Source organism: Takifugu flavidus, chromosome 9 (assembly GCF_003711565.1).
Source record: "Takifugu flavidus isolate HTHZ2018 chromosome 9, ASM371156v2, whole genome shotgun sequence".
Lineage (NCBI taxonomy): Eukaryota > Metazoa > Chordata > Actinopteri > Tetraodontiformes > Tetraodontidae > Takifugu > Takifugu flavidus.
In genome coordinates, this window is record NC_079528.1 from 3,550,459 (window position 1) to 3,569,076 (window position 18,618).

At 43.8% G+C, this 18,618-nt stretch overlaps 1 protein-coding gene across 2 annotated transcripts; it reads left to right on the forward strand.

Annotated features, from left to right (window-relative positions):
• The first annotated feature begins 31 nt into the window (after positions 1–31).
• On the forward strand, positions 32–15,283 carry stag2b (STAG2 cohesin complex component b). 2 transcript variants are annotated; one of them, XM_057043022.1, is made up of 34 exons: positions 32–121; positions 2,111–2,238; positions 2,324–2,405; positions 2,502–2,645; positions 2,744–2,840; positions 2,919–2,995; positions 3,134–3,338; positions 3,504–3,655; positions 4,894–4,967; positions 5,093–5,216; positions 5,639–5,737; positions 5,884–5,963; positions 6,130–6,237; positions 6,551–6,662; positions 6,796–6,913; positions 7,004–7,107; positions 7,352–7,444; positions 7,539–7,628; positions 7,758–7,961; positions 8,063–8,133; positions 8,251–8,338; positions 8,426–8,506; positions 8,600–8,692; positions 8,790–8,964; positions 9,079–9,218; positions 9,329–9,430; positions 9,515–9,663; positions 10,096–10,224; positions 10,432–10,658; positions 11,217–11,436; positions 12,101–12,208; positions 12,288–12,414; positions 12,767–12,844; positions 13,272–15,283. In XM_057043022.1, exons 2-34 carry the CDS (start codon positions 2,195–2,197, stop codon positions 13,293–13,295), a joined length of 3,819 nt encoding a protein of 1,272 aa, XP_056899002.1. In that variant the 5' UTR covers positions 32–121; positions 2,111–2,194; the 3' UTR covers positions 13,296–15,283. The 2 variants fall into 2 exon arrangements, with proteins under 2 accessions (XP_056899002.1, XP_056899001.1); XM_057043021.1 differs by having other exon boundaries at positions 64–254.
• Positions 15,284–18,618: the final 3,335 nt, after the last annotated feature.

The window sequence follows — 18,618 nt, forward strand, 5'->3', positions numbered from 1 at the left end:
GGTGGCGCCCTATCCACGCCGTGCACAATGCAGGGATTGTGGCCGCTAGGTGGTAGCTCTGCACCAGGATTTCCTCCTCCCAGGTCGTCGAAACAACAAACCGAACTACGGAGCAAGCGGGGTGAGAGAACGTCCGAAACAGCCTCTGACCGCGACTTTTAAACTCTTTTTAGTGAATTATATAGGAATTCAGTCAGCGGCTGCGTACTAATAGTAAAAGTTAGGACTCCGTCTTGGCTACATTTCACAGCAAGGTAAGTTAGCTGTAAAATGGCGGAGAGCTATGTGGAAGTTAGTTGATTTGTATTTTGCTAGCCATCCGGCTAAGCAGGCTAGTGCTAGATGAGCCCAGAGCGCGGATGTCTGCCTGAGCCAAGTGGTATCGCTAGCTCGCGGTACACGGCTACTTCGGTTGTTAGCACGCTAACAAAATGGATTCGTGTTACACTGCCCCAACTCGTTAGCTCGCAATGTGAAAACGATTTGTGTAGTTTTAGGTGACTTGATTGCACTTTATGTATTTGTAAACAAAGTGTTGGTTGCTTATGCAATACGGTACTGGATCTCCCGAGGCAAGATGGAGGACGCAAGGACGTGATGTTTTTTTTTTAGGTATCGTTAGCAGTAGCTCAGAGCCTCGCAAACCACTGCGTGTTTTTCTTTTGGGTATTTATTTTCCGCTTGAAAATGAGGCTAATGGTCGATATTACTGATAGGTCGTTAGGATGCACTTAATATTACAAGCAACAACGTTTAGCATTATTGTTTACTAGCCTCCATTAGCACGCGCTAATACAGTAGGGTTGGCGTTGTTTTGTTATCCTGGTCCAAATAGAATAGCATAGCGAGCGGAAGCTTGCTTTCGATATTAAAGAATAATCCATTAGTCGCATTCATCGTTTGGTCGCTCCTGGTTAATATCAGTTTATCCGTGCGTGTGTATTAAGTTTTCACTTTCAATAGCTGGTGGCTTGGAAGCGACACTAAAAGCTCCGGTTGCTCGGCTAGTGGCGCTAGCACAAGCGGCGCACCGGCGTCAATTTTGACAGGAGCCGATGAAGAGCGTTACCACGCCGGCTCTGCTGGAGGAACAAGAGGCGGCGGATTTTGGTGTGTCTGCTGTTGAGTAAACCGAGCTGCTGGCTTTATAGCGTAGTTCTAGTTGACGTCTTTCAGTCTTGTGCTGCAATTGCAAGTTTGCGAGATATTCAGAAATATTTGGCGCCACTTTTCAGTCTAATGGTACACCCATAAAATCCTGCCGTCTCTTGTCGTGCCGTCTCCCCTCCCAATCCGTGAAATACACCTTCACACTTTTCCAAATGCTATTATTTTGCAGAAAAAAATCGGATTAAATCCAAACATTCCCCACGTTTCAGTCTAAATTGAATGGTTGGCGTGCGTGGTTTTGCGTTCACTGCATTAGAAAAGTGTTTGCATCTTGCGTGGCCGCCTTCGCAACCATATCGCTATATGCCGAGTCTACGCGTTTGTATTGACCATTTCCATTCCAATTCTACTCACATTTTCTAACACTTGTGTGTAGTCACAATGCATAACGATCGACGCGCTATTCGATAGGCGGAGTTTCATTTTTGCCCCCTTTCGTGCCAGGTTGTGCAAGGATTGCTTTTAACCCCCCTCACAATGCACCAAACCACGTGCATTCGTTTCACCAACAGGGGCAAAGCAAGGTTTCTTGTGTGGCAAGGCGCACGGATGCTTCCCTTAAGCGTGCGCGCCTCAGATTTCCCCAGAAAATTGTGCCATCGTCCCTTCGCGGCCTAGCGTATCTTGTTGATGTTGTTGCTGCATTCTGATTGGCTGACGCGACGACAGGGCGGAATCGGTTGGCGCCATATTTGGTCAAGGCGGAAGGTACTCTACTGTGCCTCGTGACGTCCGCAAACCAGAAGCGCGAGAGAAATCGAGGCAGCCAATGGTTCGACGGCCGTGCGTGACAGGCGCGTGTGTGTCCGCCCCCTGTTACCATGTGAAACCCTTTATTTCTCTCATCCCACTAAATGATGAATCATAAAGCTATAGGTTGTTTACTTTTTCAGCGCGTGGTGATGCGTTCAAACTCTGAAAGCCGTTTCTGAAACTTTAGGTCCCATGCAACCTGGACCGTCGGGTGCTTTCTGAGGACGACAAGCCAGTCATAAGTTAAAGATTTCCAGAAGATGTTACAAAAATGATAGCAGCACCAGAAATACCATCAGATTTCCCCTTTACTCAGTAAGTGTGTGTGTTTCACCGATGGAGTTTTCAAATCAAGTTTGAGGTGACTTTCTTAATTAAGAAGCTTTCTTCTGTTTACCAGGGACACAGATACTCGATTCTCCTCAGACACAGACTTCTCTGAAGATCCTGATGGAAGGGCCACAAACACAACTAAAGGAAAGGTATAAACCTTGTGTTGCATGGATTTTTAGCTTCCGGTTATTAACGTTCATCTAGCGGAGGACAAGTATTTACACCAGTTTTCTCTATTGTTTCAGGGTGGAAAGAAGGGGAAGAAGGCAGCAGGGGAGAAAGGAAAAGGAGCCAAAGGAGCAGGCCGGATAAATGGCCACCACCAGGAGAATGGCATGGAAAACATGATGTTGTTCGAAGTGGTCAAGTTGGGCAGGAGTGCCATGCAGGTAGACAGACGTCGATCCTTGAGATGGTGGCAGTGTTCCTCTTGTTTGTCTGTTTGTAAAGGTGAAGCATCTTTCTAAACGGTGTCTGTTTTCTGCAGTCTGTCGTCGATGACTGGATCGAGTCTTATAAACACGACAGAGACGCAGCGCTGCTAGATCTCATTAATTTCTTCATTCAGTGCTCAGGGTGTAAAGGTATGCACGTCAGCGTTTGACTTCCCTTGAATCCCTCGTGGTGGACGATGTCCTTCCTCACCGGTCTGTGTTTCCCAGGTGTGGTCAGTGGAGAAATGTTTCGCAACATGCAGAACTCCGAGATCATCCGGCGAATGACAGAAGAATTTGATGAAGTATGTTTTTCAAGATGGCTTAATTATTATCATAATTCAGAGTGTGGTTTCCCATTTTAGTTATTTTATATTGAATTAAAATAAAAGCTCACGTGGTAAGATGGGGTCTGGATTTTGACGTTGTTCTCTGGTTTGTAGGACAGTGGCGACTACCCTCTGACCATAGCTGGGCCCCAGTGGAAGAAGTTCAAATCAAGCTTCTGTGAATTCATTTCTGTATTAGTGCGGCAGTGTCAGTATAGTATCATCTATGATGAATACATGATGGACACGGTCATCTCTCTTCTCACCGGACTGTCGGACTCCCAGGTTCGAGCCTTCAGGCACACTTCAACACTGGCAGGTAAGATGAAACTAGGTATTCCAGCTTTTTTGATTTCATGTAAATTTAGCTTCTTGAACAGCTGGTTTAGGTTGCATAGTCTTATATATACTGGATCTTTATCAGGTTTAAATGTCCATTTGTACTGGTATTATACTCACTCCATGATGTTTGTGTTGGTTGCAGCCATGAAGCTGATGACAGCTCTGGTAAACGTAGCTCTAAACCTTAGCATCAACATGGACAACACCCAGCGCCAATATGAAACAGAGAGGAATAAAATAGTGGCCAAAAGAGCTAACGACAGGTTGGAGCTGCTTCTGCAGAAGCGCAAAGAGGTAAGGGTCCTCTTGTGGAAGTCTCCTACCCATGCTCACTGTATGAGGTTTGGGGATCTCGTTGGGATACACACTTACATTCACTCTACCAGAAGGCCCAGGCCACAAGATAACTTGCCAAATATCAATTTTTGCAACTCCAGCTTTATGTTTACAGGCAGTAAAAGCTAGAGCTCTGCTGCAGCATCGTCCTGAAGCCCACTACAAATGCTGAGTTGCAATTGGTGGAAAAACCTAAATGTTTCCACTGTAGAGTTTCTGTATAGTATCAGCAGAGAGAGAGAGATGGTGTTTTGTGTACATTAACATTTTGTGTACAGTGTTTTCTTAATGGCTAGCATCCTTGAGGTGTATGGTAGTATCACACCTTCTGGTGGTGATGGTTGTACTTTGTTAGCAGTAAGAGATCGACATCTCATTATTAAGGTTCTTGTGTGCTGTGTTCTTTAGATAAATCCTAATCAATATCTGTAATCAGCCACTGCAGGTTATATTAACCAGCCAGAAAAAAAGACAAAATCTATCAGTTTAAACCTTTAGGTGCGTTTCCACTGTAGGAGCTTTGGAGTAGATTTTACGAAGCCATTTTACAAGGTCTGAGTGATTCCCTGCGCCAAGTTAGATATTTGAATCGCCCCCAAAAATCTCAAAGGCTACACGGCACTGATTTAGAGCAGCATTTGTCTCCACCAGAATTTACCAAAACAGGATTTCTCAACTTCTTGAGACGCCCTCTCCTCTTGTTCATAGTGTCCACTGCTGTGCACATGGACGTGAAAACCAGAAACTCCTCAACTCCTTACATATTTACCTCCTTTTCTGTGATATTAATTTTCCTTTCGGTGGCCCACCCGGGTGGTGCCGAGGCTGAAACTGCCGCACAGCTATTGCACAGAGGTCAAAATGTGGCCCCTGTGCCCAGGGGTCATCAATCACAGTAGAGACACGGCCATAGAGAGAAATGGTTCTGAAAAGTTCCTGTCCCCCATACATACAAGGGACTCCTGTAGTAGGAGTGTACCTTATGTGGTTGTGGGGGTTTTGGTAACACTTGTGGGGGAGTTGACCTATTATGCACGTGGGTTAGTGTCACTCTAGCTTATGTAACGTTAGTACTAAACTTTCATTAACCAATGGCCTGGAGAATGTCATAGTTAATCATCACATTTATTATCATTTTTCCAACACTTCCTCCCCAGCATTTATTCATCTAATCTAATTATGTGTTTTTATTTCAGCTACAAGAAAATCAGGATGAAATTGAAAACATGATGAATGCAATTTTCAAAGGCGTGTTTGTTCACAGATACCGGTAAGCTTGCTCGTAAATCAGGTTTCCGTTGCGTAAAAGAATCATCATATTTTTGATAATGCAGCTTCACAAGCCACCTGGATTCTGGCAAAAGAGAATAACCTACTCATTTATTCTTTTAATAGTGACTCAATAGCAGAAATCAGGGCCATCTGTATAGAAGAGATTGGAGTGTGGATGAAACTCTACAGCGATGCCTTTCTTAACGACAGCTATCTGAAGTATGTTGGTTGGACAATGCACGATAAGGTGGGTCACATGTTCTTACTCAGTTTCCATGACCCCAACTTATTGTTCATTAGGAGCATGTTTGTCTGTTTTCCTGACCACAGTGGACACAATCACAGTTCAACTAAGTTTGTTGAAAGAGTCTTTGTGAAACTTGATGAAGTTTGATTCTATGATGACTTAAGGTTTGTAGATTCGAGAGTTTCCAGCCTTGTAATCACAAGCATCAGTCTGCACACACTGCCTGTGTTAGAGGTTGAAGCAGATTTTCACAAATTTCAGGCAGTAAACAGGATTCGTTGCATTTTGGAGTGATATGTTGGAGTTAAATACAAAAAAAAATACCTATGAATTTTAAATGACAAACATTCTCAAACTCCCATTGTTTACTTTACGTTATCATTTGCATAGAGAAATGAAAGTTGTCTATTTCTCTGTTCCAGCAAGGTGAGGTACGTCTGAAGTGTCTGACAGCGCTGCAGGGTCTCTACTACAACAGAGAGCTCAATGCAAGACTGGAACTCTTCACCAGCCGTTTCAAGGTCAGCGCCGCCTGCTGGACGCCTTTAAAACAACAACTAGTTCGCTCATACGAGTAGAAAAACAGTGTTGGGAACATTGTGATTGAATTGACCGACTACGGTGAGCTAATCAGACAACCTGTGGACTGTGCTGTCTCCTTCTACAGGATCGCATTGTCTCAATGACTCTTGACAAAGAGTATGATGTTGCAGTGCAAGCAATCAAACTCCTCACTCTTGTTTTAAAGTAAGTGCTTGTGTTTTTGATGGTTTCTTATTATATTGCGTAGCGTTGTCTGAACTGTTTTCATTCTGTGTCAACACAGAGACTTTCCTTTTTTAAAACCTTTTAAGAATTGCATGCAGTAAATACAGTGTTTTAATTGACCGTGATTTTGTGGTTGTCTCAACAGTAGTACAGAGGAGGTGTTGACCCCCGAGGACTGTGAGAGTGTCTATCACTTGGTCTACTCTGCACACAGGCCTGTTGCCATCGCAGCTGGAGAGTTCCTCTTTAAGAAGTATGTCAAACAAAAATCTGCTATATTTAAAAAACAAAAAAAAACAAAAACCAATGTATGTGTTCACATGTTGCACCACAGTATTTCATCCACTGCTGTTTTACCTTGGTGTTAACATCAAACTTAGCTCTAGTTGAAATATTCCTTTGAATTTGCTCAAAGACGGTCTTTGTTAATGGTTTATTTTTAGTCCTCAGCTTAGATTGCGAGGCTTAATCATGCAAACCCCTCGTTGGGTCTGTGAACAGCAGTTGCACGATTTCAAGGTCATTACTCATTTGTGATAGCCGACTATTGATTATTTGTCTCAAAGATTGTTCAGCCAGCGGGAACCAGAAGAGGAGGGAGCCCCCAAGAGGAGAGGCAGACAAAGCCCCAATGCCAACCTCCTTAAGACAACTGTTTTCTTCTTCCTTGAGAGTGAGGTACAGTATGAGGAACCTTTATTTACTGTCATATATGGGTTCAAATTCATCTATAATCTTGGCACCTTTGGAGTAATTGGCCACCCAGGTTTTATTTGCGTGACCGTGTCTGTGTGTTTGTCAATGATACTAGCTCCACGAGCATGCGGCATACTTGGTGGACTCTCTCTGGGAGTGCGGTACAGAGCTACTGAAGGATTGGGACTGCATGATCAGCTTACTTCTGGATGACACATTGCCAGGAGAGGAAGGCATGATACTGCTTCCATTTCAGCTTACTTGGATGGTGTATGTGCAAAAGGAGCGCACTAATTATTTTGTCTATGCACGCACACATACAGCTCTTACAGACAGACAGGAGACAGCCTTGATTGAAATTATGCTGTGCACCGTACGCCAGGCTGCTGAATGCCACCCACCTGTTGGAAGAGGCACAGGAAAGAGGGTAAGACTGACTGAGGGAGATAACTGGTTAAAGAATAATCAAGGTATTTTCATTTACATGGGTCTCCGTGTCTTGGGACAGATCTGGACATTTTTACTGGAACTAATTGCTTCACCATATTAGTGTCAATACGCACAACACCCAATCTCATTGTTGGTACATATGTAAATCCAGGAAGTGTTTTACTAATGAACACAAACAAGCTGTGAAGACAAGCATCTGATATTGATGTATCTGTTCTTAGGTGATGACTGCTAAAGAGAAGAAGACTCAACTGGATGACAGAACCAGGATAACGGAGTTGTTTGCTGTGGCATTGCCCCCTCTACTGGCCAAGGTTGGTTTTAGTCATTCTGAGCTTCTAAATAGTAGACATTTAGAGAGTCTTTCCTTTTTGCATTCACAAAATTTTACCCTGGTGTTTTCCCCAGTATGCTGTGGATGCAGAAAAAGTGACAAACCTGTTGCAACTGCCTCAGTTTTTTGATCTTGAAATTTATACTACAGGACGTCTGGAGAAAGTAAGCCAGGCAACAAACAAATTTAAAAGAGATTTTTTTAAAAAGCAATTTAAAAGCATAATAAAATAGCATTATCATTGTTGCTGACTATTCTTACTCATGACTTATTGCTTCCACGCCTTTAACTAGCACCTGGAGTCCCTTCTGCGTCAGATCAGGGAAATAGTGGAGAAGCACACCGACACTGAAGTCTTGGAGGCCTGCTCTAAAACCTATCATGCTCTCTGCAATGAGGAGTTCACAATCTTTAACAGGGTGGATATCGCTCGCTCTCAGTTGCTAGATGAGCTGGTGGACAAGTTTAACAGGCTACTAGAGGATTTTCTACAAGAGGTAGGAAGGCTGGAAAACATTGCCACACACTGATAACTATTTTTATGAATTTTTGCTATAGACATTCCTGACTTAACACAATGTACCAACTGTGTCTACAGGGAGAAGATACTGATGAAGATGATGCTTACCAGGTTTTGTCAACTCTAAAACGGATCACAGCGTTTCACAAGTATGATGAATGTACACAATACAGTACACTTCACGTCATTATTTAAAGTTAGAGTCTCATTATTATTGTGACACTGCACAAGGTCCTAAAATGTCTGACTATCAAATTTCTTTCAAGTGCACATGACCTGTCAGGGTGGGATCTCTTTACCAGCAACTTCAAGCTTCTCAACACAGGCATAGAGAACGGAGACATGCCTGAACAGGTACATAAGGTTTTGTGTATTTCATTTTTTTCTTCTTATAAATGCTATCTTATGGCTACAACATGTATTTTATTTTTTCCCGAGCAGATTGTCATCCATTCACTTCAGTGTACCCATTATGTAATCCTTTGGAATCTTGCAAAGTCATCTGAGGGCACTTCCAGGAAGGTGAGTCACCCTCTCTGAATTCTCTCAATTGGACTGATGTTTGTGCACATGTGATGCCACATGAATATTTTTTGGGTTTTCTCTCTTCTACAGGATGACCTGTTGACTCTAAGGAAACAGATGAGGGCATTCTGTATGATGTGTCAGCGCTACCTCACCAATGTGAACACAGCTGTCAAAGAACAGGTAAAAAAACGCATCTTTTTGTCTAAGGGTAATAAATACCCGGGGGAATCATCAGTTCTCAGCTTCCATGTTAACCTTGTTTTTGCTTCTCTCACAGGCATTCACCATCCTCTGTGATCTCCTGCTCATCTTCAGCCATCAGATGGTGTCTGGAGGCAGAGAACACCTGGAGCCCCTTGTCTATTCCCCCGAGGACTCACTACAGTCTGAACTGCTCTCCTTCATCCTGAACCATGTCTTCATTGACCAGGATGATGACACAAATAGCACAGGTACAGATCCGAATCTATAATTACAGTTTTGCATATGTATTTTTTACGTTAGTGTTTTAAAAAGCCAGGAGAGTCAATTAATGTTAAAATTAAACTTTTTTTTGTCCTCTTCAGATGGTCAGCAGGATGACGAAGCAGTAAAGATTGAAGCTCTGCACAAAAGGAGAAACCTCCTGGCTGCCTACTGTAAACTCATCATCTACTGTGTGGTTGAAATGAAAACGGGAGCCGATATCTTCAAACAATACATGCGGGTTAGTTAAGCAGTTTAAAGCGAAGACAATTGCCTTGATCTGTGGTATTTGAGCAAAAGATGAACACAACTAATTGTTCGTCTTTTACTGTGTTATTTTTTCCTTCTCAGTATTACAATGATTACGGTGACATCATCAAGGAGACCATGAGTAAGACTCGGCAAATTGATAAGATTCAATGTGCGAAGACGCTCATCCTCAGTTTACAGCAGGTTAGTGGAGAGCAGTTCAGGATTTTTTCTCTTCTGAAATTGAAATCATGCAATTATCTAATATTAAACATCTCTTCCAACTAGCTGTTCAATGAAATGCTGTCTGAGCTGGGTCATGGGTTTGATCGGTCCTCTTCTGCATTCTGTGGAATCAAAGAATTGGCCCGTCGTTTTTCTCTAACCTTTGGTCTTGATCAAGTCAAAACCCGAGATGCCATCGCGATGCTGCACAAGTGAGTTGAGGTTCTTCTCTGTGCTTCTTTGTCTTGTTTTCTTTAACGATCGACAGATTCATTTAGCTAACAGCTGCTGATCGCTCTGGATTTAGTAACACATCTTGTTTAATTAACCTGTTAGACAAATTACAACACATGCAGACAGCGTGGTGACAGACTTTCAATTTTCTGTTGCCAAAAATCAGTTAATGGGCTCTAAGTGGTCAACAAATGGTAACTAAATGAAAGACACGGTTCCAATTTAATTTAGATTCTCTCGTGACTTTTAGGTACTTGAACCTTTAAATGACTGCCCTCCGTTATTAGACAGATAGGAACCATGGATAATGCGTATTGATGTTTGTTTCCCTCCTCCCTTGTTCGCATAAATAAATCTTTCCCCCCAAGCTCATGTCTCGCCCTTCAATTCTTTGTCTCTGAATTTTCTAGGGATGGTATCGAATTTGCATTTAAGGACCCGAGTCCCCAGGGAGAAGGAGGCCCTCCGCTCAACTTGGCTTTCCTGGACATCCTGAGCGAGTTCTCCTCCAAACTTATGAGACAAGACAAGAAGACTGTGTAAGTTCTGCACGGCTGAGCTGACAACTTCAATTACTTAGCATGACAGGTGTTAGTGACAACTGGTGCAACTGGTGTTTCTGATGCATGAGTAGTTGATGTGAGCCTGTCAGTTGGTACGTGCACCTGCTTCTTTGTATAAGATATGCTCCGTGTATGTATGTCTGCATTCATTTGTTCATGTCTGTTATTGCCTTTTCCCCCCAGTCACATGTACCTTGAGCGCTTCATGACGTTCCAGATGGCGCTGCAGCGAGAGGACTGCTGGCTCCCACTCATCTCCTACAGGAATTCCCTACAGGCAGGCGGAGATGATGATACGATGTCTGTGATGAGTGGCTATTCCAGCAGAGGATCTTCCATCCGCTCCAAGAAGACTAAGCCTCCTGCTGTTACAGCTGGAACATCAGCTGCTAAGAGGAAGCTGCCAGAAGGTATCATGTTGTCAGGGGCTGGAGAAAAATGTGCTTTTGTCAAGCTATTTGTTTTGTTCACACTAATCAGTTCAAATTCTTTCAGGAGCATGCTGAGATAGATTTATAATAACCACAGCACGTATATTATTCCTCAGCCCAGCCTGTCACAATAGCAGCATTGGTGCCCAGATTAACCCAAATGTAGTTCTAGTTGCTCGGTTGAGAAGATTAAGCAGCAGATGGTAGGAGGGAAAAGCACTTCTTACCAATCACAAGGTCATTCAAGTCTCGCCCCCTTTTTCTGGCTTATATTTTAATTGTTGTTAATTGTTACATTTGAATTGTTTGCTTGTGTTCTGTCCTACTATGAAAACACTAAAACATTCTTGTTTAGGCGTTGGTACAGAGGGCTCATTGGCATTACTACACTGTTGGGATCACGGAATAATATTTGAGAACAAACCCAAAAATAAAGTGCCAAAATGCCAATGAGTGTCATGTTTGTGTGCTGCCACAGATCTCGAGTAGCCACAGAAGAGGGTTGTAAATATGTAATGTTGTTCTCTTTTTTAACAGAGGAGAGCAGCACCAGCGAGGTGTGGCAGCAGAGCATGCAGACTCCAGTCATGATGCCGTCACCCCACCTCACCTCCACTGCCATGAGAGACGCTAAGAGAGGCCGCGATGACAGCTACATGGGCGTCTACAACATGCCTCATGACCAGCAGCAGCAACACCAACACCCACAGCACCATCAACAGACGCCTCAGCACCATCAGACACCCATGGATTACAAGTATGTCGCTGTCGCTCCACAGCTCAGTAACACGCCGCAAATATGGACGAGTCGTTAGATTATAGGTGATAAGACCTCAGCAGTAGAACACGTGGAACCACGCATCGGCTGTAATTTCTTTGGTAATGTTGAATTACAGGCGTGCTCGTGGAGTTTTTTTACTTTAGATTTGGGTTTTTGTCAGGGTGGAGTGGTCACTGTCGGTTTAGCCCCCGAGGCTCTGTCCTCGCTCTATGGGCGCGCATGGTTGGTTCTTCCTAATGAGCATTTTGCAAACTCTAGCCAGTTTAATGTATTTCGTTTTGATCTTTCCCCCCAGTACTTTGTAACACAGTATTTCAGAAATTTTATCAGGCCTGTTTCCAGTTCATCAGACCATTTATTCTCTGAGGACGGAATTGGAGAACGGGATTGTAAGCCCAAATATTTAAGGACAGAGTTCAGCGCCGCTCCCACTAGTATGCTGTTAGATTTAGGGCAGACTGGTGATGTTTGTGCTCAGCAGGCTGCCAAGTGTTGGGTCTGTCGGGAGGTCGTTTTTTTTATCCAATCTGAGGTTTCTGGGCCTGAGTCCTCTCTACTTCAGACACCTGTCCTTTTCCAGTCTATTCAAGTTAAGTAAGTGGATTAAAACATTGCTGATTAATGTACTGTTGCGCAACAGTTCGCAGGTAACGTGGATGCTGGCCCAGAGACAGCAGGAAGAGGCACGTCAGCAGCAAGAAAGAGCCATGAACTATGCCAAGCTCAGGACCAATCTGCAGCATGCTATGTGAGACTCATACTGGAACATAGAAGTGAAAGTCCAAGTGGAACTTGCTGTTTTACACAGTGTTTGTGTGTGTGTGCAGTCGTCGCAGCACTGGGCTCATGGAGGAAGACGAGGAGCCGATTGTTGAGGATGTGATGATGTCATCCGAGGGTCGCATGGATGACCTCAATGAAGGGATGGACTTTGACACCATGGACATTGATCTGGTAAGATGAATATTAAGGCGGCTTCAGGGTTGTTAGCTAAATGTGCAAATGTTTTTAACAGCTTTAAAATAAAGCAATTATAGTGAAATGTCTGATCAGTGTCAGCCCTCCTCTAACATTTCCAACTAAGATTTAAAGGTAAACAGTCTGAGAAAGGCTCCCAGGTTGCCTTGAATTACACACAAATCTGAACGGCTGCCATTACCTTTTTTTCCTTCCCCATTAAATCCTTACGGGAATTTTTTTGTGGCATTGTCAGCCTTTTTCTCACAATTTCCTGAGAGCCTTCTAACAAAAACGTCTTGTTACGGTGGTGAAGGTTCCACTCTAACCATCAGTCTCTGTCTCACAGCCGCCGTCAAAGAACCGTCGCGAGAGGTCTGAGCTGAAGCCAGACTACTTCGACCCCGCTTCTATCATGGACGAATCGGTAAGCACCCGCGCCCCTCAAAGTCCTGCGTTCCGTGGTAGTAAACTGGAGTTTACAGTGGAAGAAACAGACCTCTTAGGAACGCCTCGTGTCGGGGGAGGGGGGGTCCCAAAGAAGCAAGACAGCGAAGTTCCGCTCGTAAACATTTGCTTGTATAAACAGGCGATAATAATTCTTTCTTGTTTGAACTTGGTGAAGTACTGCGATTTTTCCCTTCCTTTTATTTGTAATGCAGGATCCCCCCAGACAGCATGTTGTCATATGAAATGTGGTCTTTCTAACATTGGGTTGTTCCAAATACATCTGAAAAATGACTTTAAGCCATTAAATATTATGCTCTGCTGCCTGTTACCAATGGTATGACTACAATGTGCTGGATGTTGTGCTCGATTGCATCTTACTAATTCAATTTTTGTTTGTTTCCTAGGTCCTTGGGGTGTCCATGTTTTAAGCTAATATTCAGATCATTTGGACCCTGGGATGACAGAAGATGTGCTTTGTATTTAAAGAGAATTTTAGATGCGAAAATGGGAAGTGTTTTCTGTAAGAAAATCAAAATAAAAAAAAAAAGGCTTGTACTCCACGTGGACCAACAGCGACCCACACTCAGTGTTGCTTGCTCAGAGAGACTTTGTTTCAAATATTTACTTTTATAATCTTGGGTAAGCTCTTCCTGTTCAGAAAAAAAGCAGGCCACTTCCAAACCTATTAGAAATGAAACGTCTGAAGAAAGAAAAATCCATACTAGCTTTTCTTTCCTCTTTCCTTTTTTAAGCGGAATGAATTGGTGTGTTTAACTTAAGAAGCATTTTTGTTTATGCCTAACCCTTTTTACAAATGTAGTAAGTTACCAGGTGTGAAGTAGTAATTTATAAACAGACTGTAGTAGCTTGCTTGTACTGTGTTAGCCAAGTGGATGGAGGTCTTTATGTTCATGTGCTTTGATTTTTCTCCTCCCCCTCTTTTCTTTCTCCTGTTGTTGGACCCGGTCCGAGGTCCTGGTAACCACTGGTGGTTCAGATGGTGAGATGTCATGTAGAATCTTTGGCGATCCCTTTATGCTGTGAAGAATCCCAGAGCCCCCCCGAATGCTCCACATTGTTAACCAGTAAGTCTTTGGGCTTACCCTGAGATTTGGACCATCCCTGAGCTCTTATCCCCCGTCGTCTAAAGCAGGACTGGCAGACCCGGTCCTGGAGCGCCGCAATCCAGCCGGATTTTCCATCCTACCAAGTAGGCTTTCACCTGGGATCCCACTTCCCTTGCTGAAAGCCTTTTCTGCCTGGTGGGATGGAAAACTGAGGCTGGATTGCGTCCCTTTGGGACTGGATCTGGACCCCCCTGTACTAAAGCAATGTGCCCCACCCCTGATGGTTAGGATTTATATCAGTAGTGCCACTTTGTGGGCTCTGGAAAAAAAAGCAGCTCCTTCAAAGAATCACACATCTTCTTTTCTCTTAATGTCAGCAGCATAATGTTGAATCTCTACATTTTAAATAAAAGTTATATATGAATCGGTGCTGATTTTATATATGTGGTTTTTGTTTTCTTACTTTTCGATCTTCAGTCACAGAGTTTGAGAGACGTGTAAGTAAAACAAATGGAGCATGTGAACCCATGCATCAAGGAATATTTTTAAATTTGTATTTTTACGTTTTGGGTTTTTTTTTTTTTTCCTTTTTGTCTTGAAAAATGTCTTTCGGGTTTCTACCTTTTTTCCTACTTGTAAATTAGTTTGGATAAAACAACTGAAAACAATTTGTGAAATTCAGCTTTAAGGTTTGAACACGCAAAGTCCTGTCACCACGTACTCGAGATTTCAAATGTTGGACGTGCACGGCCGTCATGCAGACAATACTGAAGATGGAGGTTATTCAGCAGCGCTGTGGCAGCTAGACAAAGCTTAGATTTTGACATGTATTTGTCACACACGTTTTAATGAAATGTTTTGTCTACTGAGGTTGTTATTTTGTAGTCATTCCGTGCTTAAGCCTTAAACATGCTTCTGAAGGCCACCTTCTGCGTAATTTTTCCATGTCAGGATCAGGTTCGTCTTTAAAGATGGGTAATTGGCTTCTTAGAACATGAAACACGAGGTGGGCAGATGTAATGTGATAAAGTAGATGAACAGCCTATATGTGTTTTTTGCCTAATTATTTTATGTAAGTAAAAGAAAATTCTTTACAGAAAAGTACTGTTTATTGTTTGTTACTTACCACTACATTGGTATAAATTCTTATTAAATCATGTGTATATATACAAAACTTAATTTTTTTCCCCTTCCCCCTTCGTTTTTGGACATTTCAGTGTTTTATTTTTCTGCACTCTTGCCTACACTCTTTCAGTTGTTGTCTTTTATCCCTTCCTCTTTCTGCCACTGTTTTCTGATTTGTACTTGTCCGGAGACAGTAACTTTTGAATAAAAATCAACACAATTCATCTGCGACACTTCATTTTTCACCACATTAATCACAGCCGCTGATGGCTGCAGCTAGATTCATTCATTTGCTCTGTTTTATCCTGATAGTTTAACCTAGACGTCGTGGTTTAAATGGAATTCCCCGTATGTACCGCAAGGGGGCAGTGTTGTCCCGAGCTGCGGGCCACTGACCGCGCTATAGAGATGCAGACAGTGGGATGACAGTTTTATTGGTGTGGATTGTGTCACCCTGTAATATATGTATCTTTTCCCTTTGAGTCTGTAGTCTCTGCACATCTTGCTCCGTACTTGATGGCTTTTATGTTAATATTGGGTACAAAGGGGGCCATTGTAGCACAAGTAATGCCTCATTTTGCAGGGACAAAGAGCGTGCAGTTGCTGTAATGATAAAAGTGAAGAAGTGCAGAAAAGGATGAAAGCTGCACACCCGTCTGCGTTAACTGCATGACTAATAAAGAGGTGCACAGATCAACGAGGTAGTATTAAAATAGGACCTGGCAGCCCTTCCTTTTTTATGTCCAGCCTGGGACACTTGAAGAGGCTCATCTGTCACTAACGTCAGTCTGTGTCACATGATGACTGTCAGAGTGATGTGTGGGAAAGCACTTACCTCAGTGGCCATACTTTATTGTATTCTGAGCTGTCACTTTTTAAAATGCCTTTTTCCTGACGACATTAAAGAATTGTCTGCAGGCTTATTTTGGAAACTCGGAGAACTATAGAGCTGACATGCACAAAACAAAGTCCACATATAAATAATAAAGCAATTTCAGTGTTTCTATTGAGAGTAAACTTCAATGTTTTCTGTCCACATTATCCTTGTGCAGTTGCAATATTGATTTTGCCTAAAATATACAGGAAATTATGGCGGAAAATGATCTTTACAGAGCAGCCAAGGTCTCTGAGTAGAGATGATGGCGTTCACGCAGAAGATGCCAAATAGACGAGTTTAGGTTTTCTACAGATGCCAAATGCAGTTTAACAAAAGCTGGACTGTTTTATCTCCACAATCTCGTGCTAAAACTCTTATTTTTCCCCTCATCTCCTCGCACATGAGTGCTCGGGGTCATGGCGCTGCCGGGGTCAGGGTTGGATTTTAGGTTTAAATCACAGCTGCGATCACCGCCAGGCATGCTTGTGTTTACTCCTGATAACCTGCAGGCCTCCACAGGTCCTATCAGTTTAGCTGGTGTTGAGCCTGTCGAGAGGGTCAAGGAGGACTGACAATCCAGTTGCCGGGTCCCCACGGAAACTTTTCTTTTGTAATCCGAACAATCGCTTCGTGAGAATATTCAAAATGCACGTTTGCACTCATTATCTTGATTTCGTGCGCCGCATAAAGGACTAGCTGTCCAGGAAACTGTTAAAAAGACCAACCGGCAGTTGAATTCCCTGGATAAATGATCAATGATGAGCGTTGCTGCTAATCTCCACAGCTTGTGAGGGCAAAAGAAAGCAGCTGACCCTGGAAAATCATTCACAGGGCTCTGGGATTAGGAACACCGGCAGCGGCCTGCGGATAAAACAACTTCCATGCCACTGGCGCTCAAATGTCCACACTCATCCCCTGGTGTCTCACAGTACGCATCGTTGTTGACATTTCTGAGCCACACTGCTCCAACACAGCGGCAGGCGTCCAATAAAATATCTGGCAACCACAGGGAAGAGAAGAATCTCCCCCGGATTAAGAGGAAACGTTCTGTGGGTCGTAACAGAGATGTCAAGGTGAACGTGAAACCAGAAAAGATGAGTGGCCTTCATTATGAGGAGCAGGTTTCATGAGACGGGCCAGAACAGGTCAAAGATTCCAGCCACATGCTATGAATAGAACACTGTGAGGAGCTACTGTCTGCCTCCTGTCGGATTTCTTCGTATTGACACGCGGGCCGAGCCTCTAAAGCTCCGCTGAATGAGTGAACGAGTGACGGGACCATTGTACTTCCAGGGCAGAAGCAGCGGGATTAGTTTGCCTTTGACACTCTGGGCCGAGATGGTCCAGCGTGTAGAGAGAATCTGTCATCGGTGGGCCTGCAGGTGGTCCAGAGGTCCAGGCAGGGTGCTCGACCCCGCCAGACAAGAAAACAAGACAGGTTTTTTAGCTGAGACTGGGCGGTTATTTACCCTGTATAACCCTGGAATGAGAACCTGTGCGTCTTCCTCACATTATATCCATGTTGGGAAGCTGCTTCGGTGGGGTGGGGGGGTATTAAGAGAAAGAAAACAAGATCGCAGCTTCTGTTTTTCAATTAGAGGGGGAAACTGAAGAGACGGGAGCTAGCGTAGCAGCAAGGCAGCCTACATTCCCAAATCCCCTGAAGCTCGTTCAAAGGTGACCTGCAAAGATGACTGAGTGCCTTCGCGGGCCAAGCCAGATCTGCTAAATCATGAGACTCGCTAAAGTTCGAATGAGTGTCTTATACGGGTGTGATGAGACAGGGCTCATAAAGATGACGGAGAGCTCGACGTTTCACCAGCCCCTGCCAGGAAAGCCCGGTGATGAACGAGGGCCGGAACACCTCTGCTAATAAGACTCATCTCTTTAATTGGCTCCATAATATGACTGTGCAAATGGCCCGGCGTGGGGGGATGTGCATTTTGAATATGTGTGACGTCCGCGCTGTTTCCATTTGTCCATGCGTTTGTGTATGTTAGCGAGAGTGGCCCGTAGTTGCCCTCACAATTAGCTGTCTAATAACCACTGAACATGGATACACGCCAGAGACGAGGCAGAAGAGCCTCATTAGAAAGAAAGCACTTCTATTGCCGGCCAGGCTTTAACATTTCACCCAATAATAATTTATTCAATCTATTCTTAAGTATTATTGCCACTGGTAGATGGAGGTTAGGTTATGTAAGAGTGTGACAGCGTCTAGTTTGAATGTGATATGATGATAATTATAAATCCGAGAGAGACGACAGATGGCGAGGCACTTTAAAGGTTCAGCAGGTATCAGTATTAGTACTCCGCTGCTGCCAGATCAGTCCCTCGGAGAGTGAGGCAGTCGGGGTGGGGGAGAAAGGGGAAAAACATAAGAGGCCGTCAAAGATGAGAAGAGAGAGTGCAGACACAGCCAGAGAGAGCTGGTCCTTGTTAGCAAACTCTTCATCAGTCTTGTGAGGTCATGGCGCCCCGGGAGGGGGCGGCCAGTGACCCATCACCCCTCACCTCTGACCCGCCAACCATCACCTGGAGCGGAGGTATTTCCTCCCCACGTTCTCTCGTAACATTTCGTCTTTGTAACTTTGGCGACCAGGAGGCAGGTTCCTCCCGACAGCTCGGGCTGCAGCTTTAGGGGCAGTCGGCGACGAGCGCCACATAAAAACAGCGAGACAC